The sequence below is a fragment of the Nomascus leucogenys genome, chromosome 14 (genome assembly GCF_006542625.1).
Source record: "Nomascus leucogenys isolate Asia chromosome 14, Asia_NLE_v1, whole genome shotgun sequence".
NCBI lineage: Eukaryota > Metazoa > Chordata > Mammalia > Primates > Hylobatidae > Nomascus > Nomascus leucogenys.
This window is the reverse complement of record NC_044394.1, coordinates 47,373,640-47,398,013: the sequence shown is the minus strand read 5'-3', so window position 1 is coordinate 47,398,013 and position 24,374 is coordinate 47,373,640. Positions and strand designations below refer to the sequence as shown.

General features: G+C 47.1%; 1 protein-coding gene across 9 annotated transcripts in view; it reads left to right on the top strand.

The window, feature by feature from the left end:
• The first annotated feature begins 12,632 nt into the window (after nt 1-12,632).
• Nucleotides 12,633-24,374, top strand: part of LMAN2L (lectin, mannose binding 2 like) — a 34,755-nt gene continuing 23,013 nt past the window's right edge. For 2 of the 9 annotated variants that reach the window (XM_003281761.4, XM_003281762.4), the window contains exons 1-4: nt 12,639-12,871; nt 14,674-14,792; nt 18,217-18,334; nt 19,141-19,223. In XM_003281761.4, the coding sequence (XP_003281809.1) occupies nt 12,685-12,871; nt 14,674-14,792; nt 18,217-18,334; nt 19,141-19,223 (507 nt within the window). In that variant the 5' untranslated portion in view covers nt 12,639-12,684. Of the gene's footprint in view, nt 12,872-14,673; nt 14,793-17,177; nt 18,335-19,140; nt 19,224-24,374 lie in introns of those variants that run through there. The other 7 variants (XM_030828441.1, XM_030828436.1, XM_030828442.1 and 4 more) reach the window with 5 other exon arrangements.

Here is a 24,374-nt window from a genome sequence, read left to right as displayed (position 1 = left end):
TTAAATCTGTGTCTTGAGCCAACTAAATTGATTTCTTGACTGATCCACATTTGAAAAATACTGGTCTCATATATTGCTCATGGGCATCCCGGTGGAATTCCTCTGGGAGGAAGGCTGCAGGGACTGGTGGGTGTTAGAAGGCTCTAGTCTATGTAAGCGGCACCCACACCCACAGAACTTGGCACAACTCACATGTGGCAATAAATCACCTCGGGCATACTAATGAGGCAAGTTCCTGATTCCTCAATCTTATTGTGTCCCAATTCACCCAGAAATCCATACAGACTTTGAGATCTTCATTTCCAAGTATCCAGATTTTCTCAGGTTTGTCCCAAACAATTGCCAAGGTGCCAATTACCTGTAGGCATTTAGCAACCAGCTCAACTTGCTGGGCCTCGGGGCCTTTATCTTTAACATAAGAGGACTGGATCAGATAAACAGGTTCAATGCTGATTTAAATTCCTGGATGTGTAATTCTTCCTGGGCAACACAGGAAAGAATTGCAACTGACCTCTGTAAGGTGAAGGCAAAATCAGCATCGTCAGATGTAGTGGGCACCTGTTGTTTAGATCTGTCCGGCTTCCTGTCCTCTTTCTTCCAGGCGCGGTACCTCCCCTTTCTCTGGAGACTTGTCCCTCCTCCATTTCCAAGGGTTCCAGTAGGAATGGGCAACTACCCAGGCATGGACAATCAAAGCACCCCGGCTGCGGTTCATCTACAGTGGGGAGGGGACCGAGAAGGGTTGATCAGGGGTCTGACTGGGGCTTTTATATAAGGAGGAGGTCCCTAAATGGAGGTTATGGAAGCCTCAAGCTGTCAGCTGCAGTGTCCCCTCTACCTGCTGAATGCACTGCTTCTGTCCCCCTTCACCTCAGCCCTGCAAGGAGACTGGGAGCGGTACTATTCTTAGTCTCATTTTCCAAATAGAGATTTGGAAAGGTTAAGAATCCTTCTCAGGGTTGGGTGCAACGGTTCATACCTGTAATCCCAGCGCTTTGGGAGGCTGAGGAGAATCACTTGAGGCCAGGAGTTTGAGACCAGCTTGGGTAACATAGTGAGACCACTACCACCAACCCACCCCCGCCCCCACCCCCATCTCTACAAAAGTTAAAAAATAGGCCGGATATGGTGGCTCACACCTGAATCCCAGCACTTTGGGAGGCAGAGGTGGGTGTATCACCTGAAGTCAGGAGTTCGAGACCAGCCTGGCCAATATAGTGAAACCCCCATCTGTACTAAAAATACAAAAACTTAGCTGGGCATGGTGGTGGGCACGTGTAATCACAGCTATTTGGGAGGCTGAGGAATGAGAATCACTGGAACCCGGGAGGCAGAGGTTGCTGTGAATCGAGATTGCACCACTGCACTCCAGCCTGGGCAACAGAGCAAGACTCTGTCTCAATAAAATAAAAAATAAAATAAAATAAAATAAAAACATATAAAAATAAAATGGCTGGGCGCGGTGGCTCACGCCTGTAGTCCCAGCACTTTGGGAGGCTGAGGAGGGTGGATCACCTGAAGTCAGGAGTTCGAGACCAGCCTGGCCAACATGGTGAAACCTCATCTCTACTAAAAATACAAAAATTAGCTAGGCACGTTGGCGCGCGCCTGTAATCCCAGCTGCTGGGGAGGCAGAGGCAGGAGAATCGCTTGAACCCGGGAGGCGGCGGTTGCAGTGAGCCAACATCACGCCACTGCACTCTAGCCTAGGTGACAGAGTGAGACTCCATCAAAAAAAAAAAAAAAATTAGTTGGGCGTGGTGGCGGATGCCTGTAATCCCAACGACTCAGGAAGCTGAGGCAGGAGAATTGCTTGAACAGGAGAGGCAGAGGGTGCAGTGAGCCGAGATTGGGCCACTGCACTCCAGCCTGGGTGACAGAGCAAGACTCCGTCTCAGAGAGAAAAAAAAAAAAAGATTATGACCTTTTTATCAGTGATCTCAACTCAGTGGGGACTTAACATGACACGGTTTTATTTCTTTTCCATTCAAGGCTTTTAACCCATTTCTGTCACATTTCCCTTTCTGTATCCTTCTTGAGGTCTTGGATAGATTCCATAGCTTTATTATGACTTTTAGCATTAAAAGCCCAATCAGGGCCTGTAATCCTAACACTTTAGAAGGCTGAGGAGGGAGGATTGCTTAAGCCCAGGAGTTCAAGACTAGCCTCGTCAACGTGGCAAGACCCCATCTCTGTGAAAAACTTAAAAATTAGCCAGGCTTGGTGGTACACACCTGTGGTCCTTACTACTTGGGAGGTTGAGGCTGCAGGATCGCTTGAGCCCAGGAGGTCGAGCCTGCAGTGAGTCATGATTGCTCTACTGCATTCCAACCTCAGAGCAAGGCCCTGCCTCAAAAACAAAACCAAACAAAACAAACAGACAAAACAAGCCAGGCGTGGTGGCTCACGTATGTAATCCTAGCATTTTGGGAGGCTGAGATGGGCAGATCACTTGAGGTCATGAGTTCCAGACCAGCCTGGCAACCATGGCGAAACCCCGTCTCTACTAAAATACAAAAATTAGCCAGGCACGGTGGTGTGTGCCTGTAGTCCTAGCTACTTGGGAAGCTGAGGCAGGAGAATCGCTTGAACCCGGGAGGAGTAGGTTGCAGTGAGCTGAGATTGTGCCGCTGCACTCCTGCCTGGGTGACAGAGCGAGACTCCATCAGAAAGAAAGAAAGAAAGAAAGGAAGGAAGGAAGGAAGGAAGGAAGGAAGGAAGGAAGGAAGGAAGGAAGGAGAAAGAAAACAAAAACAAAACGAACAAAGAAACAAACAAAAACCCCTGCCATCTCATTTCTGATGTATATCATCTGTGTCCCCGCCCTATCATCTTTCTCCAGGCTTGGGGATCAGTTTCTGCTGCAGGGACTTGGAGGTGGGGAAGGGCTTTGGTCAGCCTTTCACCCCTCCATTTGCTGCAGTTGGCTGGAGAGGGATATATTTGTGTGTGTTCGCTTGTGCCTGGTGTTGAGTGTAGGTGGTCATGGGATGGTTCTGGTACACATTCCCTTCCTTCTCAGGTCTAACTTTTCCAGTGTTGAGGAAAGAGAGAGAAGAAGGGTAATTTCTCTTTACTTAATTTCCCACAATTTAATCGCCACTCCTTTTGTGGTTGTTACTGGTTGACTGAGTGTGATTTGGTGTCCAGATATTGGTTCTGGTAGTGGGAGGCTCAGCCCCTGTCAGTCCTCCTTGCTCCTTGCTTCTTACTGTTGGGGTCCCATTTGCCTGGCGGGTACCCTTCTTGGGGGAGCCTACCCAAGGGTTGTAGTAGAGACCACTCCAGGGCCAACCCCTCTTTTTCTTTAATTTTCAAGACAGGGCTTGCTTTGTTGCCCAGGCTAGAGTGCAGTGGTGCAATCTCGGCTCACTGCAGCCTCAACCTCCTGGCCTCAAGTGATCCTCCCACCTCAGCCTCCCAAGTAGCTGGAACTACAGGCGTGCGCCAGTGCACCCTGCCACCAATCCCTCTTTCTGTCCAGCTCTCTCCAATTCTCTCCTCCCTCTGCTCTAGGAGTGAGGGGGGCAGGAGAGCAAGTTCACTGCCTGAGCAGAGGTCTGACTGTGGCATGAGGTGCCAGTCTCCCTTCTTTGCAGGAGCCTCCGAATTGTTTTGGAATATCCCCTTCATTTGACTTGGAAAGGTATGTGAGTTATTATTATTATTATTTTTTGAGATGGAGTTTCACTCTTGTTACCCAGGCTGGAGTGCAATGGCATGATCTTGGCTCACCGCAACCTCCGCCTCCTGGGTTCAAGCAATTCTCCTGCCTCAGCCTCCCGAGTAGCTGGGATTACAGGCATGCGCCACCATGCCTGGCTAATTTTTGTATTTTTAGTGGAGACAAGGTTTCTCCATGTTGGTCAGGCTGGTCTCGAAGTCCTGACCTCAGGTGATCTGCCCACCTCAGCCTCCCAAAGTGCTGGGATAACAGCTGTGAGCCACCGCGCTCGGCATGAGTTATCTATTGATGCATAAAAAATTATCCCCAAAACTCAGTGGCTTAAAACAATAAGCATTTATTATGTCACAGTTTCCGTGGGGAGGAATTAGGAAGCAATTTAGCTGGGTGGTTCTGGCTCAGACTCACTCTTGCAGTCAATGTTGGCTGGGGCTGCAGTCACCTGAAGGTTTTAATTGGGGCTGGAAGATCCACCTCCAACCTCACTCTCCTGGCTGTTGGCAAGAGGCTTCAGTTTCTCACCATGAGGACCTGCATGAAGGGCTGCTCACAATATTGTAGCTGGCTTTCCCTAGAGTAAGTGATCCGAGGAGAAAAACACCGAGGTGGAGGCCACAATGTCTTCTATGACTTAGCTTCAGAAATGCCATATCACTACTTCTTCTATATCCTATTGGTCACATAGACCAAACCTAATATCGTGTGGGAAAGAACCATACAAGGGCATGAATAGCAGGAGGGGAAATCATGTGGGCCATTTGGAAGTGACTATCACAACAGGTGAGGGAAAATTATCTTTACTGAGCACTGATCCACTGATAAATTTCCCGCCATCCTGACCCCTAACAGCTTCTGTCTCTTTTATTTTTTTTGAATGGAGTTTCACTCTTGTTGCCCAGGCTGGTGTACAATGGCACAATTTGGCTCATTGCAACCTCAGCCTCCCGGGTTCAAGCTATTCTCCTGCCTCAGCCTCCCGAGTAGCTGGGATTACAGGCATGCGCCACCACGCCCGGCTAATTTTGTATTTTTAGTAGAGATAGGGTTTCTCCATGTTGGTCAGGCTGGTCTTGAACTCCTGACATCTGTTGATCCACCCGCCTCGGCCTCCCAAAGTGCTGGGATTATAGGCATGAGCCACCGCACCTGGCCCACTCTCTATCTCTTTTTTAGACAGGGTCTTATTCTATCATCCAGGCTGGAGTGCAGTGGCACGATTATAGCTCACTATAATTTCAAACTCCTGGGCCCAAGTGATCGTCTGGCTTCAGCCTCCTGAGTAGCTGGAACTACAGGTGCTCACCACCATGCCCGGCTAATTTTTTCAATGTTTTTGTAGTGATGGGGTGTCATTATATTGACCAGGCTGGTCTCGGACTCCTGGCCTCAAGCCATCTTCCCTCCTCAGCCTCCCAAAGTGCTGGGATTACAGGTGTAAGCCACCATTCCCTGACCCAACAGCTTCTCTCTGTCTCTCTTTTGTAATTGGACAGCCTCCTGAGCCAGAGAAGGCTTAGAGAGACTTTCTGGCTTCTCTTAAAGACTGAAAATTTGGTCTTACTGGGGGTGATGGTATGGCTCTGAGGACTTGTTTTTTGCTTAGATGTCCAATAGACATATAAACCTACTATCACCAAAACGAAACTACTGATCTTTTCTCCATAAAGACGTATCTTCCATAATTTCCCTTCTATCAGTATGTGGCAATTCCATCTTTCCAGTTGCTGTGGCCCAAAATCTTGGAGTCATCCTTCACTCCTCTCCTTCTTTCTCTCTCTCTTTTTGAGACAGAGTCTCGCTCTGCCACACAGGCTGGAATGTAGTAGTATGATCTCGGCTCACTGCAACCTCTGCCTCCCGGGTTCAAGCAATTCTCCTGCCTCAGCCTCCCGAGTAGCTGGGATTACAGGCACGTGCCACCACACCTGGCTGATTTTTGTATTTTTAGTAGAGATGGGGTTTCACCATGTTGGCCAGGCTGGTCTCGAACTCCTGACTTCAGGTGATCTGCCCGCCAGGGCCTCCCAAAGTGTGTGTTTACAGGCGTGAGTCACTGTGCCTGGCCCACTCCCCTCCTTCTCTTAGACCTCTGTGTTTCCCATCAGCAAACCCTGCTGGCTGTACCTTGAAAATATATCTAAGACCCATCCAGTAGCCACACCCAGCCCCCAGCCCTTCCCTTTCTCACTGGGTAACCGCACAGCCTCCTGCTTAGTCTCTTTGCTCCTACCCATTCTACTCTATAGTCACTCCTCAAGTCAGCAGCCAGAGTGATCCTTTAAAAATATAGGTTAGATTACAACCTCCTGTGTTCATAACCTTCCAGAGACTCTCCATCTCTTTTATTTATTTATTTATTTGAGACAGAGTCTCGCTCTGTCGCCCAGGCTGGAGTACAGTGGCGTGATCTCAGCTCATTGCAACCTCCACCTCCTGGGTTCAAGCAATTCTCCTGCCTCAGCCCCCGCAAGTAACTGGGATTACAGATACGTGCCATCACGCCTGGCTAATTTTTTTTTTTTTTTTTTTTTTTTTTTTTTTTTTTTTTTTTTTTTTTTTTTTTTGAGACGGAGTCTAGCTCTGTCGCCCAGGCTGGAGTGCAGTGGCGCAATCTCGGCTCACTGCAAGCTCCGCCTCCTGGGTTCACGCCATTCTCCTGCCTCAGCCTCTCTGAGTAGCTGGGACTACAGGCGCCCGCCACCACGCCCGGCTAATTTTTTGTATTTTTAGTAGAGACGGGGTTTCACCGTGGTCTCGATCTCCTGACCTCGTGATCCGCCCGCCTCGGCCTCCCAAAGTGCTGGGATTACAAGCGTGAGCCACCGCGCCCGGCCCACGCCTGGCTAATTTTTGTATTTTTAGTAGAGACGGAGTTTCACCATGTTGGCCAGGCTGGTCTCAAACTCCTGACCTCAGGTCATCTGACTGTCTTGGCCTCCCAAAGTGCTGGGATTATAGGCGTGAGCCACTGTGCCCAGCCCAGTCTTTCATTTCATGCTCTCAGAAGTCCAGTGTGGTAGGTTTCATCATACTCATTTTACAGAGAGAAGATTTGAGACTCAGAGAGATTATGTAATTTTCCTGAGATCATACAGTACAGCTGGGTCTCAAAAAGGCAGATGTTTCATTCCAATTCCAATCAGATATGCCAGAGTTCTCCTCCTTCACCACACCCCATTCTGCGATCCTTGGCAAATCTTATGCCCTAACTCTGTGGGAAGCAAGCATCTGGATCCCCAGAGGCATTGCTGAATTGTGGGAGCTCTGCCACTGCAAGGAGCCACCATAGATCTGAGATCTGGTCCTCAGGATACTGGTTTTTATCAATTCCCCTGAAAACAAACAAACTGGGAGGGCTAAGTCACTCTGACTAAACTAATAACTAAGTGATAAACCCAAATACATACTAATTACTTAATTTATACAGAAAAATTAAACTGCTAAGAGGATTAGAATGTTAGGCTGGAAGTCTTTATAAAAATGCTCAGAAAATAGGCTTTATTTGAATAAAGTTATATGGAGATCTAACACAGACTACTTAGAAGCACTTTCTTTCCTGGACAGAACTGATACAACTCTGACTTATTTTCATCCCTTGACTGTTCTTTTTCTAGATTGCAGACGCCTTTCTCTTTAGTTATGACAACATTATGTTGGATGGGTCACAATGAACTTTACTAGATTATAGTTAATTACAGTTTTCCTTCCCTCAGGGAAATTTAGAAAACACCACAAATGCATACCCAGCATATTTCCTCATCATCTCCAGGGGAGACTTTGAGAAGCTTTTTCTTATGGCAACTCTCACACATCCATGAAGCTAGAGGGAGTGTTGTGCACCTATATCTCAGCTCCAGCGGTTCTCAACATCCTGATGCTTTTTTTTGTTTAAAGCAAATCTTTAATTCTTATCTCTAAATTCAGGAGTTGGAGCCTCTATGAACTGTTCTTGTCTTTTCTTTCTTTTTTTTTTTTTAAGAGATAGGGTCTTTCTCTGTCACTCAGGCTGGAGTGGAGTGGCCTGATCATGGCTCACTGCAGCCTTGACCCCCTGGGGTAAGATGTCTCAGCCTCCTGAGTAGCTGGGCCTACCGGTGCACACCACCATGCACAGACAATTTTTTGTATTTTTTGTATTTTTTAGAGACGGGGTCTTACTATGTTGTCCAGGCTGGTGTCAAACTCCTGAACTCAAGTGATCCTCCTGCCTCGGCCTCCAAAGTGCTAGTACTACAGGTGTGAGCCACTGAGCCCAGCCTGTCCTAATCTTAAAGATTACCACAACAAGTCATTGTGAGGTCAAAATGAGATACTGGATGTGAAAGGGCTGTAGTTCTGAAAACTGGGCTGCATATTAAATTCTCTGGTGGAAGGTGGGGTGGGCACGATGGCTCACGCCTGTAATTCCAACACTTTCGAGGGCCAAGGTAGGAGGATGCCTTGAGCCCAGGAGTTCAAGACCAGCCTGGGCAAATAGCAAGACATTATCTCTACAAAAAATAAAATAAAATAATAGCCAGGCATGGTGACACCTGACTGTATTCCAACTACTCAGAAGGCTAAGGCAGGAGGATCCCTTGAGCCCAGGAGTTTGAGGCTGCAGTGAGCCATGATCACACCACTGTACTCTAGCCTGGGTGACAGAACAAGACCCCATCTCTTAAAAAAAAAAAAAAGGCCAGGCATGGTGGCTCACTCCTGTAATCCCAGCACTTTGGGACTCTGAGGTGGGCAGATTGCTTGAACTCAGGAGTTCGAGACCAGCCTGGCCAACATGGTGAAACCCTGTCTCTACAAAAAATATAAAAATCAGGGGGGTGTGGTGGCATGTGTCTGTGGTCCCAGCTACTCAGGAGGCTGAGGTGGGAGGATGGCTTGAGCCTGGGAGGCAGAGGTTGCAGTGAGCCGTGATCACGCCACTGCCCTCCAGCCTGGGTGATAGAGTGAGACTCTCTCAAAAAAATAAAATTAAATTCTCCAGGTTTTATTTTTTTTTCTTCAAAGCTAAATCCCTACACCTATTGAGTCAAGTGTCTGGCAGTAGGGCTCAGGCAAAGGTACCTACCCCAGGATATTTGACTGTGGCTTTCAGGAGGCCAATGTTGAGAAGTCACCGCTGGGAAGTAGCTGGCTAGTTAGTGTTGGAGCTGCTATCCTCTTGTATGCTCCAGTGGCTACCTGGGGAACTGGAGGTACCATTGGTAGGACCCGGTCAGCTGTGACTATTGGGCTGAAGATGGACCTGACCCACTGGATACCTGAGGATGGATGGATGGTTGTACTTGGCCTAGGGAGGGCTGCTTTGGTCCTGGGAGGGGGTGGATCAGAATTGAATGGCAAGGTTTGTAAAAGAAGGGTGAGAAGCAGTGGAAAGAATAGGCCAAGAGGTTGCCCTGGAGCCTCTGTCATGGGGTGAAGGGGCATCAGGCTTCAAGGTGCTCCTGAGTAGAGGTACCTCTTTGGTTGTTGTTGTTTTTAATATTTTTAAAGGGACAGGGTCTCAACATCTTGCCCAGGCTGGTCTTGAACTCCTGGGCTCAAGCAATCCTCCCAAAGTGCTAGAATTACAGGCATGAGCCACCGCGCCCAGCCCTGCTCTTTGGTTTGGAAGACAGGAAGGTAGAGGAATCACGCAGAACTGCTGGAGTGCACAACTCACCTTGTATATGAATACCCTGGCCCTGAAGTTGTGCAGCCCTAGATCGTGGGAGAGAGATTATTCCACAGAGAAAAAGGGGACCACTAAGCAGCTGAAAAGATGGCAGCGCAAGACCTGAGCCAGCTTTCGGAGGTGCCTCTGCGTGTGAGTAAAAGGCGGTGTTGAAGGGGCCATGGCTACTTGTTCTCTTTCCCACCACCACCCCTCAACACCTTGACTATGTTGAACTTAGCTGAAGCTTGTGCTTCTGAAAAGCAGCAACAGTAAAGAAATCCCCCATCCTTTTGTGTTCCTTCCATCTCATTTTGTAGACTCCATTGTCCAGGCTGGAGTATAGTGGTGCGATCTTGGCTCACTGCAACCTCTGCCTCCTGGGCTCAAGTGATTCTCATGCCTCAGCCTCCCAAGTAGCTGGGATTACAGGCACGTGCCATGATGCCCAGCTAATTTTTTTGGTATTTTTAGTAGAGACAGGGTTTCACCATGTTTGTTGGCCAGGCTGGTTCTGAAACTCTTGACATGTGATCTGCCCACCTCAGCGTCTCAAAGTGCTGGGATTTCAGGCGTGAGCCACCGCGCCCAGCGAAGAAATGGCTGATCTTAACGGACTACCCTTCTCTGGAATATCCCAGGATAAGACCCACTTCCACCCTTCCTCAGTGACTCAGATAAGACCCTCTCCATCCTTCCTCTCATGAAAAATCCCTTGTTTACCTGGAGTTACCCCAGGTCTCCTTTTTTTTTTTTTTTGCTTTGAGACGGAGTTTCACTCTTGTTGCCCAGGCTGGAGTGCAATGGCGTGATCTTGGCTCACTGCAACCTCCGCCTCCTGGGTTCAAGCGATTCTCCCGCCTCAGCCTCCCAAGTAGCTGGGATTACAGGCACCATGCCTGGCTAATTTTTGTATTTTTAGTAGAGAGAGGGTTTCATCATGTTGGCCAGGCCAGTCTCCAACTCCTGACCTCAAGTGATTCTGCCCCCCACCCCCACCTCGGCTTCCCGAAGTGCTGGGATTACAGGTGTGAGCCACCAAGCCCTGCCTGTTCTTCCTTTCATTTTTTTTTTCTTTTGAGATGGAGTCTCGCTCTGTTGCTCAGGCTGGAGTGCAGTGGCGTGATCTTGGCTCACTGCAACCTCTACCTCCTGGGTTCAAGCGGTTCTCCTGCCTCAGCCTCCCGAGTAGCTGGGATTACAGGCGTGCACTACCACGCCCAGCTAATTTTTGTATTTTTAGTAGAGATGGGGTTTCACCATATTGGCCAGGCTGGTCTCGAACTCCTGACCTTGTGATCCGCCCGCCTCAGCCTCCCAAAGTGCTGGGATTACAGGTATGAGCCACCGGGCCTGACTCTTCCTTTTCTTTGATACATTCCTCATTAATAAGCATTCTTCCTATTGCAACAGTCTAAACAAAATGATTTGATTTATTGTCCAGTGCATCTCACCTTTCATACCCTTCTCCTTTATTCCCCTTTTCCTCATCACACAGAATTTTACAATGAGATTTCCGCAGGTGTCAATCTGTCAGAAATTCAGCTGACAGGGTGCATAACACTGCGAATGAATTTAATGCCTTTGAACTGAGTACACATGGTCCTGACCTAATGATCATTTGACTTAGGATTTTTAGACTTTTTTTTTTTTTTTTTTTTTTTTTAATTGAGACGGAGTCTCGCTCTGTCGCCCCAGGCTGGAGTGCAGTAGCTCAATCGCGGCTCACTGCAAGCTCCGCCTCCCGGGTTCACGCCATTCTCCTGCCTCAGCCTCTCCAGAGTAGCTGGGACTACAGGCGCCCGCCACCACACCCGGCTAATTTTTTTGTATTTTTAGTAGAGACGGGGTTTCACTGTGGTCTCCATCTCCTGACCTGGTGATCCGCCTGCCTCTGCCTCCCAAAGTGCTGGGATTACAAGCGTGAGCCACCGCATCCTGCCTAGGATTTTTAGACTTTCGAATGGATTTGGTTTTTCTGTAGGTAGCCCCATTGTAAGTTGAGGACCGTCTGTACTTAAAAATTATAAGTTGTACTTTATGTGTATTTTTTTCTTTCTTTCTTTTTTTTTTGAGACAGAGTTTCGCTCTTGTTGCCTAGGCTGGAGTGCAGTGGCATGATCTCGGCTCACTGCAACCTCCACTTGCCGGGTTCAAGTGATTCTCCTGCCTCAGCCTCCCAACTAGCTGGGATTACAGGCCTGCGCCACCACACCTGGCTAATTCTGTATTTTTAGTAGAGACGGGGTTTCTTCATGTTGGTCAGGCTGGTCTCGAACTCCCGACCTCAGATGAGCCACCCGCCTCGGCCTCCCAAAGTGCTGGGATTACAGGCGTGAACCACCGCGCCCGGCCAAGACCTCGTCTCAAACCAAAAAGAAAAAAAAGAGGAAGGGAGGAAAAGAGCTGATGGCTTTCAGAATTAATTAATTTGTGTGCTTTCAATTCTTTTATATCTGTAGGTTGCTTGATGGCCCAGACTATCACGGCAAAGGAGTCATTTGCATTTGAAGAGAATGTGTCTTCCGCAGTTGTTAGGTGGAATTTCTATAAATATCTACAGGTCAAGTTAGTTGGTAGTGCGGTAGTCTTTTATAAACTAATAATTTTCCAGCTATTTTACGGATTTGTCTATTTCTCCTTTCACTGCTATATCTTCCAAATTGATTCAGAGAGCTGCAGTCAGGAGCGTACTATTGCAGAGAGGATAGAATGTTTGGGACCGGAGGCCGGGCGCGGTGGCTCACGCCTGTAATCCCAGCACTTTGGGAGGCCGGGGCGGGCGGATCACGAGGTTAGGAGATCGAGACCACCCTAGCTAACACGGTGAAACCCCGTCTCCACTAAAAATACAAAAAATTAGCCAGGCGAGGTGGCGGGCGCCTGTAGTCCCAGCTACTTGGGAGGCTGAGGCAGGAGAATGGCGTGAACCCTGGGAGGCGGAGCCTGCAGTGAGCTGAGATCATGCCACTGCACTCCAACCTGGGCAACAGCAAGACTCTGTCTCAAAAAAAAAAAAAAAAAAAAAAAAGAATGTTTGGGACCAGAAGAAACGTTTTATCTCTTTAAATTTACTCTCGTACGCAGAAAACAAAATAGTAATAAACTACGTATCCCAGCAAGCCTAGTGGAACTCAGGGCAAATGCAAATAAGGGAGTCTGGGCATTCGGCTACGCCCCTTTTCTGGGTTGGCAAGGCAACTGATACCCAAGCTAGCCAATCGGTGATATGCTCACCTGCAGGGGCGGGGGCTTGACGAGAGCCAATAGGACGCGGGGAAGATGGTTTTTCGGGCCAATGGGTTGGGCGACGGGGCGGGCTTTTGAGGAAGGGTCAGCGGTGGGAAAGATGGCGGCGACTCTGGGACCCCTTGGGTTGTGGCAGCAGTGGTGGCGATGTTTGTCGGCTCGGGATGGGTCCAGGATGTTACTCCTTCTTCTTTTGTTGGGGTCTGGGCAGGGGCCACAGCAAGTCGGGGCGGGTCAAACGTTCGAGTACTTGAAACGGGAGCACTCGCTGTCGAAGCCCTACCAGGGTGAGGCGCCTAGGGTGAGGTGGTCCTGCAGTGGGGCGGGCTTCGGGACTTGATTTCAGGGGTAGAGGCGGGGGCGGCGAAGGGCTTCGTGGCCCAGAGGAAACTGCTGGCGGTGGTGAGGCCCACGGGGACTCCCTCCGCATTTGGGAGCCACAGGTCTGAAAGGCAGGAGTTAGGTGTGCCTGCCAAGCTCTGGAAGTTTCCAGTAGGTAAAGGCAGGGCTGTCGGGTGCCACTAGGGCTAGGCCTGGAGTTAGACAGGAGGAGTTTGGGAAGGGGAGAGAATTGAGAATGGTGAGGAGTGATTGAGGGCTACTAGCAATGTAGCCTCCAGGTCTCCAGGTGGACCTGTGGATGTGCTAGAAATAAAGCAGGAGGAAGAACTGGGGTAGAACTTGAACGAAATGAGAAGAAAGATGATAAATTTATGTTGCTGGGTAGAACCACCTTCTCTTCTCCAGCCTAGGGGCCCTATTGGTGAAAGAGGTTAGGGTTCACAGAACTCTAAGCACGGCTTATCAGCCAGAAAATTGATACAGTTAGCTACAAAACGATGACAAACCAGTGCAGATGGCTTAACTAACACAAGTCTTTCCCCACTAAGGCGTAGGTAGTGGGACAGAAAACAATTCAAAGTGCAAGAGTATACGCTACTACTAAGGGAAATCATTTTTTCACTTACATGCCTGGAGTACCTCTGTGCTGATCTCTTTGCTAATGCTTATGGGTTTGCAGACACAAAGTTTTCACTCTTAAGTTTATAGTTGAGGGTACGGGGAGTAGCTTCACACTTTAGGGATTGTTTAAAGAAAGAATGTGACAGCCAGGCGCGGTGGCTCACGTCTGTAATCCCAGCACTTTGGGAGGCCGAGGCGGGCGGATCACGAAGTCAGGAGATTGAGACCATCCTAGCTAACACGGTGAAACCCCATCTCTGCTAAAAATACAAAAAAATTAGCCAGGTGTGATGGCGGGCGCCTGTAGTCCCAGCTACTCGGGAGGCTGAGGCAGGAGAATGGCGTGAACCTGGGAGGCAGAGTTTGCAGTGAGCTGAGATCGTGCCAGTGCACTTCAACCTGGGCAACAGAGCGAGACTCCATCTCAAAAAAAAAAAAAAAAAGAATGTGACTAAGCCCCAGAGGCCTGAGGGTCAAACTCTTTTTATTTTTATTTATATGTTTTTAGAGACAGGGTCTTGTTCCATGGCCTAGGCTGGAGTGCAGTGGCACAATCATGGCTCATGCAGTTTCAATCTCTTGGGCTTAAGCGATCCTCCCACCGCAGCGTCCTGAATAGCTAGGACTATAGACAAGGACTACCACACCTGGCTAATTTTTATTTTTTTTGGTAAGGACAGGATCTTTCTATGTTGCCCAGGCTGGTCTCAAACTGCTGACCTCAAGATACCCTCCCTCCTCAGCATCTCAAAGTGTGGGGATTACATGGGTGACCCACTGCACCTGGCCTGTCAAACTCTTTTTGATATAACTCAGGAAAATTTTTTTCTTTTATGATACTGAAGTTTACTCACATATAAAACGGGAAGGATGGATGTGAGCTATGGTTACCGTAACATGCATAAAGTGATAGTTCTGATGTACTTTGGGGTCCTCACCTGATAAAGGCCTTGTGAAAGTTGTAGAGATGGTAAGGATTTAAGATTCATGAGTGAGAGAAGATAGGAGATTGAGTGACATTAAAGGGGGAAAAAGATGATGGCTTAGCTTTCAGAGGCTCTGTGGTGGCTGCTTTCTGAATGGATTGGTGTTGAAGAGTATGAACTGATCTACTTCCTTCCTGTAGGTGTGGGCACAGGCAGTTCCTCACTGTGGAATCTGATGGGCAATGCCATGGTGATGACCCAGTATATCCGCCTTACCCCAGATATGCAAAGTAAACAGGGTGCCTTGTGGAACCGGGTGGTAAGAATCTTTCTCCCTCCTGTGTTGGTGACCCAGAAAGGCCTAAAAGGTTCAGCAGTGGCATATTGATTTAATTTTACTGTCTATCCCCCTGGTATTCTGTCTTCTGTGGATATCAAGGATCTTTATTTTTTAGATTATTCTGACCTTCATAGTAAATAAATCAGGTATTTAGTAAAATGCTCTCTAATTATAGCAAATAATTCATTTTTTTATCCTGAAATGTCTTTAATTCCTGATTGGTCCAATAGTACTACTTCATAGGGTTTAATAATAACTCCTGCTTAACCACTTTGTAAGAAGATTATAAGAAGACCAGAGTGCAGTGGCACAATCATAGCTCACTACAGCCTCAAACTCCTGGGCTTAAGGGCTCCTCCTCCCTCAGCCTCCTTAGTAGTTGAGACTACAGGCATGTGCCACTGCACCTGGCTAATTTTTAAAACATTTTTTGTAGAGATGGGGTCTTGCTGTGTTGCCCAGGCTGGTCTCAAACTCTTGGTCTCAAACAATCCTCCTGCCTTGGCCTCCCAAAGGTCAGGGATTATAGGTGTGAGCCACCAGGCCTGGTTGAGAGTACTCTCTTAAATTGATCCCAAACCTTATCCCAGCATCCCCACCTTGTTATTTCAATTTGAAGAGTCTGATATAAAATTTTATTTTCGTGTGAAAGCCACTCTGAGCTGTTGGTCATTTTATTTGTCCTTCTCTGGACCTTTTCTAGCTGCATTGTCTTCCTTGAGGTATGGCGACAAGAAGTGAATGCAGTATTCCTGGTGTGGCTGCACTGTGATTTTGTACAAGTGTAAGATGATGCTTTCTTTTCTGTTTCCAGGGCTCTTTCTAAATCTTTTACGACCAGTTTACTTTTGGGCATGACTCTGGCATCCTTTGATACTTTCTCTGGAACTCTCATAAACTAAGAGCTCACTTTTACATCGCTTTTCTCATTAGTTGTAGATAAGTGAATCTCAGAAAAGAGAGCCATTTCTTTTCCCTGTTCAGGAGAGCAAGAGAAATTTCTACATTAGCTATCTGCACAAGCTGGCCCCTTAACCTAGATCGTAGTGCTGAGCTCATTTTTGGACAGAGTACAGAGCATTGTGTTTTGGTAGGAGAGATAAAGGACAGTTGAAAGACTGGGATTCTCCGTCCAGCTCTGTCACAGTCCTCCTGTGAGCCCTAGGCAGATTATTTAACCTCATAGTTTTCTGTTTCTCCATCTGATAAATGAGCTTCAGAATACCTGTTCTACTTGCCCACTGGGGTTGTTGTGAGAATAAAATAAGACAATAGACATGAAAAGACTGTGGCAAGTTAAAATGGTTACAGAAATATGTGTTGTGTTATTACACTTCTATAAGTTTGTCGATGGGGCTCTTGTGGGTTACCGGATGATTATGTTCAAGGCTTGATACTCTGCTGCTGTCTTGCTAGCTGTCTGTCTCTACATAACTTGTAGCAGCAGTTCTAGTATAGCCTCTAGTTCTTCCCTTTTTCAGATTTCTGATGCCTGTATTTGCTGTTATTTGGCTATCACCATGACTATGGGCTTGTTTCTGAGTTATTTGAATAGGATGCATTTGTTTGAGCAGTGGTTCTCAAATTTGGCTATCCATTGGAATCAATGCCTGGGTCTCACCCCCAGAGATTCTGATCTAATTGGAATAGGGTGCAGCTTGGCCATTGGGATTTTTTAAAACTCCCTAGGTGAATCCAGTGTGTGGCAGAATTTCAGAACCACAATTAGACATGGTCCTGAGAAAAACAGTATAGCATTGTGCTGTAGGAGGCCAAGAGTCAGTGACAGACACCTCTTGGCTCACTGAGAACTTCTGTGACTCTGCCCTCTTCTCAGGGGCATAATACCTACCTCCTGGCAGCTTCCTGCCCCACTGAATTTCACTCTTCCTCTGAAAGCTATTTTTTTTTTTTTTGAGACAGGGTCTCATCACTCTGTCGCCTAGGCTGGAGTGCAGTGGCACTATCACAGCTCACTGCAGCCTGGACCTCCCGGGCTGAAATGATCCTCCCACCTTAGCCTCTCAAAATGCTTTGATTACTGGTGTGAGCTACTGTGCCTGGCCTTTCTCTGAAATCTTTTTTTTTTTTTTTTTTTTGAGATGGAGTCTCACTCTGTTGCCCAGGCTGGAGTGTAGTGGCATGATCTCAGCTCACTGCAAGCTCTGCCTCCTGGGTTCATGCCATTCTCCTGCCTCAGTCTCCTGAGTAGCTAGGACTACAGGCACCGGCCACCACACCTGGCTAGTTTTTTGTGTTTTTTAGTAGAGACGGGGTTTCACCATGTTAGCCAGGATGGTCTCAATCTCCTGACTTTGTGATCTGCCCACCTCAGCCTCCCAAAGTGCCAGGATTACAGGCGTGAGCCACCATGCTGGGCCGTTTCTCTGAAATTGTAATGCAACAGCAGAGAGATAAGAATCCAGAGTGACAAGACAGAGACTGGCTCAATAGAGTAGGAGATTTCAGGCCCCTTGCTAAATGCAGGAGTACCCAACCCCCTTTCATTTTGACTATGTGCTTCTAATATGAACACTTTTGGAAAATATCCCAGAAATAAAGAATGAAAACTGAAAATGAACTAGCAATATGTTGCCCAGAACAGTCTATTTGGAGAGCCTTTGGCTGAACCCACCTGGTCTGTCTGTTCTTCCTTCACTTCTTTCTTCACAGTAGACTTTTAACCAAAAGCTTCCCTAAATCAACTACCCACTCTGGTTTTTTCTTGAAACTGTTCAACTGTTTAAAACACTTAACCATCCACTTGCATCCATCTTCAAGTGCATTTAAGCTTCTTGGCCATGGACGGGAGGGTTTGGGGGACTGTAACTTGCTCTTCTTGTGAGAATTCTGGCTTACCCCTCAGCTTGGCAGAGGGCTAGGTCTAGATAATTAGAGTTGTTTGTAGTATCTGCTAATTATTCCTGGAAACGTTTGCATAATAGCTTAGCTTTTCTTTTTCTACTATAATAAATTAGGCTTTGACCTTTCTTTAAATCCAGCTTTTCAGAGTCTTTCTGTCTGAGGGGTGATCTTGAGTTGTAAATGAGTATGAATTCAGCCATCTGTACTCTAAAAGCCGAGCTACTTTGCTGGGTGGGTGTAGGATCACAGGAGTGGAGTTTGGTATACTCTTGTCTTTTCCAACTTTGGAGTTCTGTCCTGTTTCTGTTGGGAAATGTTGCAAATAATCGGGAGGTTTATTCATTTTCATATTAAATCTCTAAAGTTCAATCCATTTAATTTTATGACATGAACACATAGCAAGTCTTAGATTTAGGTTTTAACCCTTAGCCTAGTGTTACCTGCATTTGTGTTTTCCAAGTCTGTTGATTGCTGATGCGGGCTTGAGGGGTTTTGCATTTCATGCTCCTCATTGATTCTAATGTCTTTCTCACTTTAGCCATGTTTCCTGAGAGACTGGGAGTTGCAGGTGCACTTCAAAATCCATGGACAAGGAAAGAAGAATCTGCATGGGGATGGCTTGGCAATCTGGTACACAAAGGATCGGATGCAGCCAGGTATTGGGACCCTGTGTTACTCTTGTGTGGGTATGACAGCCTGCTTTTTCATGTGCCGTCTTTTTGAAAAGGTTCCTTCCCCACAGTGCCAGCCATTTTCCCTCTCACTTAATGTATGTGGATGAACACTGGCCCATCTAGTCTCTAGAATGGGGTCTGAGTCCTCATAAGCAGCTGAATTTGACTCATCCTGAGGCAGTTGCTTGCTTGTTACTTCTTTCTGAGTTTCCTTGTGAAACTACCTGGCCTGTTGGCTGGATGAAAGCACTGGCTCTCCTGAACACTGACGATTGGGTGAGCTGATTTCTTCTGAGCATTTACAGTGAATGATCTCAGCACTGCTGAGTCAAGAGAAGAGTTATGTATTTTCCTTGTGTAGGAGCTATTATTGCTCCACGTAGATGGCAGGCTCAATCTGATTTGACCTGATCTCTTTTGCAACAAGAAGGAGAACTAGGGAATTCAGTTCTCTCTTGAGGGCATAGTCTTTACCAAGTGTTTGTAAAGCAGAATTCTGTAGGGACACCTTAGCAACCAGTTTGGATCAGGAAGCTGCCTGAGTGCTAAATAAGGTTGCAGTGGCCTTCTCTCTTTCCCTTGCCTCCAACAACAAACAATTACACATATTTACTGGGCACTTGTTACAGGCCATGCACTTTGCTGGGCACTTTTACATGTGTTTTCTCATCTTGAGAGAGGCTTGGGAGTCATTTGAATTTTACTTTTTCCTTCATCATAGTGATATATTATTCCTTTTTCAACTCTTAGCTTTATTTCATTGTTCATCATCTGTTCTCTCTCTCTAGGGCCTGTGTTTGGAAACATGGACAAATTTGTGGGGCTGGGAGTATTTGTAGACACCTACCCCAATGAGGAGAAGCAGCAAGAGGTAATGGCAAGTGTCAGAGCCTAGGTCAGCTGCACTGACATCACAGTTCTTTGCCTCAGGAATATTGTACAGGAGGGAACAAAGGGGATAGAAAGTGAGGGGTTCTTCATCTGTTGAACTTCAAAAGTTAATGTCCTTGTCAGTGTTTTTTCTAGAGGAACCGTTTAGGAGTGCACAGTCCTTTGGGAATAGCTGTCTTGAACAGGGGCTTTTTCTTTAGTGTTAATCATGTTCTCTCTTGTGCCTATTAGATAGCCACTAAAATTGAGCATGTTTGGTGGATTGGTGATTTGGCTGCTAGACCACCACCAGAGCGAGCCAAATTTATGTAACTCAGCCTCACCTGACTTTTAATCCATCAGTGCTGTGCTCTCTTCTGCAACTTGCACACACTTTTCAGCATCTTTTTCTTCTTCCTCATCTCAGACCTGAAGAACAGTTCTCCTCGCCTATAGAAAAGGCTATAATTGGCCAGGTGCGGTGGCTAACACCTGTAAGCCCAGCACTTTGGGATGCCGAGGCGGGTGGATCACCTGAGGTCAGGAGTTCGAGACCAGCTTTGCCAACATGGTGAAACCCTGTCTCTACTAAATATACAAAAATTAGATGGGTGTGGTGGTGGGTGCCTGTAATCCCACCTACTCGAGAGGCTGAGGCAGGAGAATCACAGCATTGTACTCCCCCCTAGGCAGCAGAGTGGGACTCTGTCTCAAAAAAAAAAAAAAAAAGAAAGAAAGAAAGAAAAGGCTATAAGGCTATAATGAGAAGGAAATTGAAGAAAGCCCAGCATTTTGTTGGAACCTAGTATCTGGCTGTTGGCAGGCCTTTTTGTTACCTGACCATAAGAGTTTTTTAGTGCTTTCTTTTTTTTTTTGAGACAAAGTCTCCCTCTGTCACCCAGGCTGGAGTGCAGTGGCGTGATCTCTGCCCACTGCAACCTCCGCCTCCCAGGTTCAAGCCATTCTCCTGCCTCAGCCTCCCGAATAGCTGGGACTACAGGCGCCTGCCACCATACTCGGCTAACTTTTGTATATTTAGTAGAGACGGGGTTTCACCATGTTGGTCAGACTGGTCTCGAACCCCTGACCTCGTGATCTGCCTGCCTTGGCCTCCCAAAGTGCTGGGATTACAGGCGTGAGCCACCATGCCCAGCTATTGCTTTCTTATGTTGACAGTGGGTTTGTACTCTCTGTGTCCTATGGCACTGCCATCAGATGGTGGGAAACTGTGACAGGTTGTTGCTGGGTATCCTGTAGCTAAGTAATACCTAGTGAGGAAAGTAGGATTAGAAATAGAGGCAAAGGTCACATTATTTTTTTCCCCAAAGGTTTATTATGAAAGTTTTCAAACTTAAAAAACATTAGAAGGCCAGGCATGGTGGCTCACGCCTGTAATCCTAGCACTTTGGGAGGCCGAGGTGGGCAGATTACTTGAGGTTAGGAGTTCAAGACCAGCCTGACCAATATTGTGAAACCCTGTCTCCACTAAAAATACAAAAATTAGTATTTTTTTTTTTTTTTTTGTGAGACAGAGTCTCACTCTGTTGCCCAGGCTGGAGTGCAGTGGTGCGATCTTGGCTCACTGCAACCTCCACCTCCTGGGTTCAAGCAATTCTCCTGCCTCAGCTTCCCGAGTAGCTGGGATTACAGGCGCCTGCCACCACGCCAGGCTAATTTTTGTATCTTTATTAGAGACAGGGTTTCACCATGCTGGCCAGGCTGGTCGTGAACTCCCGACCTCAGGCGATCTGCCCGCCTCGGCCTCCCAAAGTGCTGGGATTACAGGCGTGAGCCACCGCGCCCGGACAAAAATTAGTATTTTTATTAGTATTAACCTGTAGTCCCAGCTACTTGGGAGGCTGAGGTGGGAGAGTCACTTGAACCTGGGAGGTGGAGGTTGCAGTGAGCTGAGACCACCATTGCACTCCAGCCTGTAATCCCAGCTACTCAGGTTGCTGAGTCAGGAGAATGGCTTGAACCCAGGAGGCGGAGGTTGCAGTGAGCTGAGATCGCACCACTGCACTCCAGCCTGGGCAACAGAGCGAGACTGTCACCAAAATAAACAAAAAAATTAGAAGAATAGAGAATGATCATTGTATCTGTGATGCTCAGATTCAACAGTTGTTAACATTTCCCACAGAACTCACTTTATTTTTTTTTTTTTTTTCATTTTTTGAGATGGAGTTTCACTTGTCTCCAGGCTGGAGACGCAATCTCGGCTCACTGCAACCTCTACCTCCCGGGTTCAAGCCATTCTCCTGCCTCAGCCTCCCGAGTAGGTGGAACTACAGGCACATGCCACCACGCCCAGCTAATTTTTGTATTTTTAGTAGAGACAGGGTTTCACCATGTTGGCCAGGATGGTCTCCATCTCTTGACCTCAGGTGATTCGCCCACCCTGGCCTCCCAAAGTGGTGGGGTTACAGGTATGAGCCACTGTGCCAAGAGAGCTCACTTTAGAAGTGGTAGAATGTGAGACCTGAGTTAGGAGAATAACCTTTTGTTGTGGATCAGTTACAGCTGCTTCTCTGTGTTCCTTCTGGGCTGTTCTTCATTCCACATACATTAACCACTTTCTAGGTGCCAGGCCCTGGGAATTAGTGAGCAAGATAACATGGTCCTTGTACTCAGTAGCACTGAGAATGCTGATGGGGGAACTCTGGGGCACTATGGGAGGACACAGCAGGAGCTTCTAACCTGAAGTGGGGCAGTAGTGTTGGTGGTAGTGGGGAAGGCTTCTTCCAGGAAGTGCCTTTTGGGTTGAGGTCTGCAGAGTAAGGAACCAGTGTCCCATGCAGAGGGAAAAAAGCATGTGTAAGGTCCTAAGGTTAAGAGAGGGGATGATGAGGCTGGGTGCCGTGGCTCATGCCTGTAATCCCAGCACTTTGGGAGGCCGAGGCGGGTGGATTACAAGGTCAGGAGACTGAGACTATCCTGGCCAACATGGTGAAACCCCGTCTCTACTAAAAATACAAAAAATTAACCAGGCGTGGTGGCATGCTTCTGTAGTCCCAGCTACTCAAGAGGCTGAGGCAGGAGAATCGCTTGAACCTGGAAGGTGGAGGTTGCAGTATGAGCCAAGATTGCGCCACTGCACTCTAGCCTGGGTGACAGAGTGAGACTCCATCTCAGAAAAAAAAAAAAAAAAGAGAGAGGGTATGATGAGTGTGTGGAAATAAAGTAGAATCAGAGACAGATGAGGCTAGAATGAAAAGCAGGGCCAGTAGTCTTGTCATGTTGCACAGTTCCTAGGGCTGCTGTCCACCTTGCATTCTACAGTATTAACACCGTAGCCTCGGCATGTTAGCTAGCCACTGAGACTGAGCAGCATCTGCTTGGGTGGTTGGTGGTTGAACTGTTTAGATGAGAGCCAGAGCAGACTGAATGTATGTGACTCGTGCTCACTATATACCACTTGGGGCCAAGTTCTGAAGGACTGTGTTCCTGCTGAGGAGTCTGGACTTGATTCTGAAGGGGTAGGTGCATTAAAGGATTTTATTGAAGAGAGGATCATGACTGGATTTGTAGTCATGTTGAGGCAATAGTGGTAGTTAGAAATGCATCTGAATAAGAGTTGTCAGCTTTAGGGCCTGACAAGAGTTTTAAACTTGTCTCTGTTTCTTCCAGAAACAAATTGTTCAAACTCTGTTAGCTTCCATTTCACCATGAGATAGCAGTAATTCTGATTTGAGAAAGTAGAAATTCTGACTTGGGTTTACTTTGTAAGGATTTTGTAGATGTTAATTAAAAAAATTTATTTTAGATGGTAAAAATTGAGACATCTTTTCTGGCTAGCTATTGTGGTTCTTACTTCCAAGTGCACATTGTAATTCCCTGGAGAATTTTTAAAAGTATTGACATCCAGTCCCAACCCCAGAGCTTCTGATTTCAGTTAGTCTGAAGTGCAGTCTAGGCAGCCTTTCTTTTTTAAAGCTCTCCAGGGAATTCACATGTATAGCCAAGGTTGAGACCCCTTGGACTAACATGGGTTCCTTTTTTCCCTATAAAACTAAATTTAAGGCCGGGCGCAGTGGCTCACACCTGTAATCCCAGCACTTTGGGAGGTCGAGGCGGGCAGATCATGAGGTCAGGAGTTCGAGACCAGTCTGGCCAACATAGTGAAACCCTGTCTCTACTAAAAATACAAAAATTAGCCAGGTGTGGTGGCGGGCACCTGTAGTCCCAGCTACTTGGGAGGCTGAGGCAGGAGAATCACTTGAACCTGGGAGGTGGTGGTTGCAGTGAGCCAAGATCATGCCCTTGCACTCCAGCCTGGGCGACAAAAGCAAGACTCTGTCTCAAAAAAAAAACAACCATAAAATAAAATAAAATCACTTGCTGTTTATTAGATGGCTGCTGTGTGCCAGGTACTTTGCAAATATTGTCTTAATCCTCGTCAAACCTCTTTATAGTCTGTATTTTTCCCATTTTACCAGTGAGTAAACAGAGGCTTAGAGAAGTTAAGTGTCTGTTTCAAGGTAATAGTCAATATAAAGTGAAGCACAGGTCCACCAGATTCCAGAAGCTGTGCTTTTATCTATGATGTTCTACCAGCTCCCATCCTTTTTTTTTTGTCAGGGTGACTTTCTTGAGAATGGAGACATTTTTTATTATTGTTATTATTTTGTTTTATTTTATTTTATTTTATTTTATTTATGTATTTTTTTTGAGACATAGTCTTGCTCTGTCGTCCAGGCTGGAGTACAGTGATGCGATCTTGGCTCACTGCAAGCTCTGCCTCCCGGGTTCATGCCATTCTCCTGCTTCAGCCTCCTGAGTAGCTGGGACTACAAGTGCCTGCCACCACACCCAGCTAATTTTTTATATTTTTAGTAGACATGGGGTTTCACCATGTTAGCCAGGATGGTATTGATCTCCTGACCTCGTGATCTGCCCACCTCGGCCTTCCAAAATGCTGGGATTACAGGGGTGAGCCATTTTGCCCGGCCTTATTTTATTTTTTTTTCAAGATAGAGTCTTGCTCTGTTGCCCAGGCTGGAGTGCAGTGGCGTGATCTCGGCTCACTGCAGCCTCCGCCTCCTGGGTTTAGTGATTCTCCTGCCTCAGCCTTTGGGGTAGCTGGGATTTCAGGCACACTCGCACCTAGTCTGGCTGATTACAGGCACACACCAGCACATCTGGCTAATTTTTG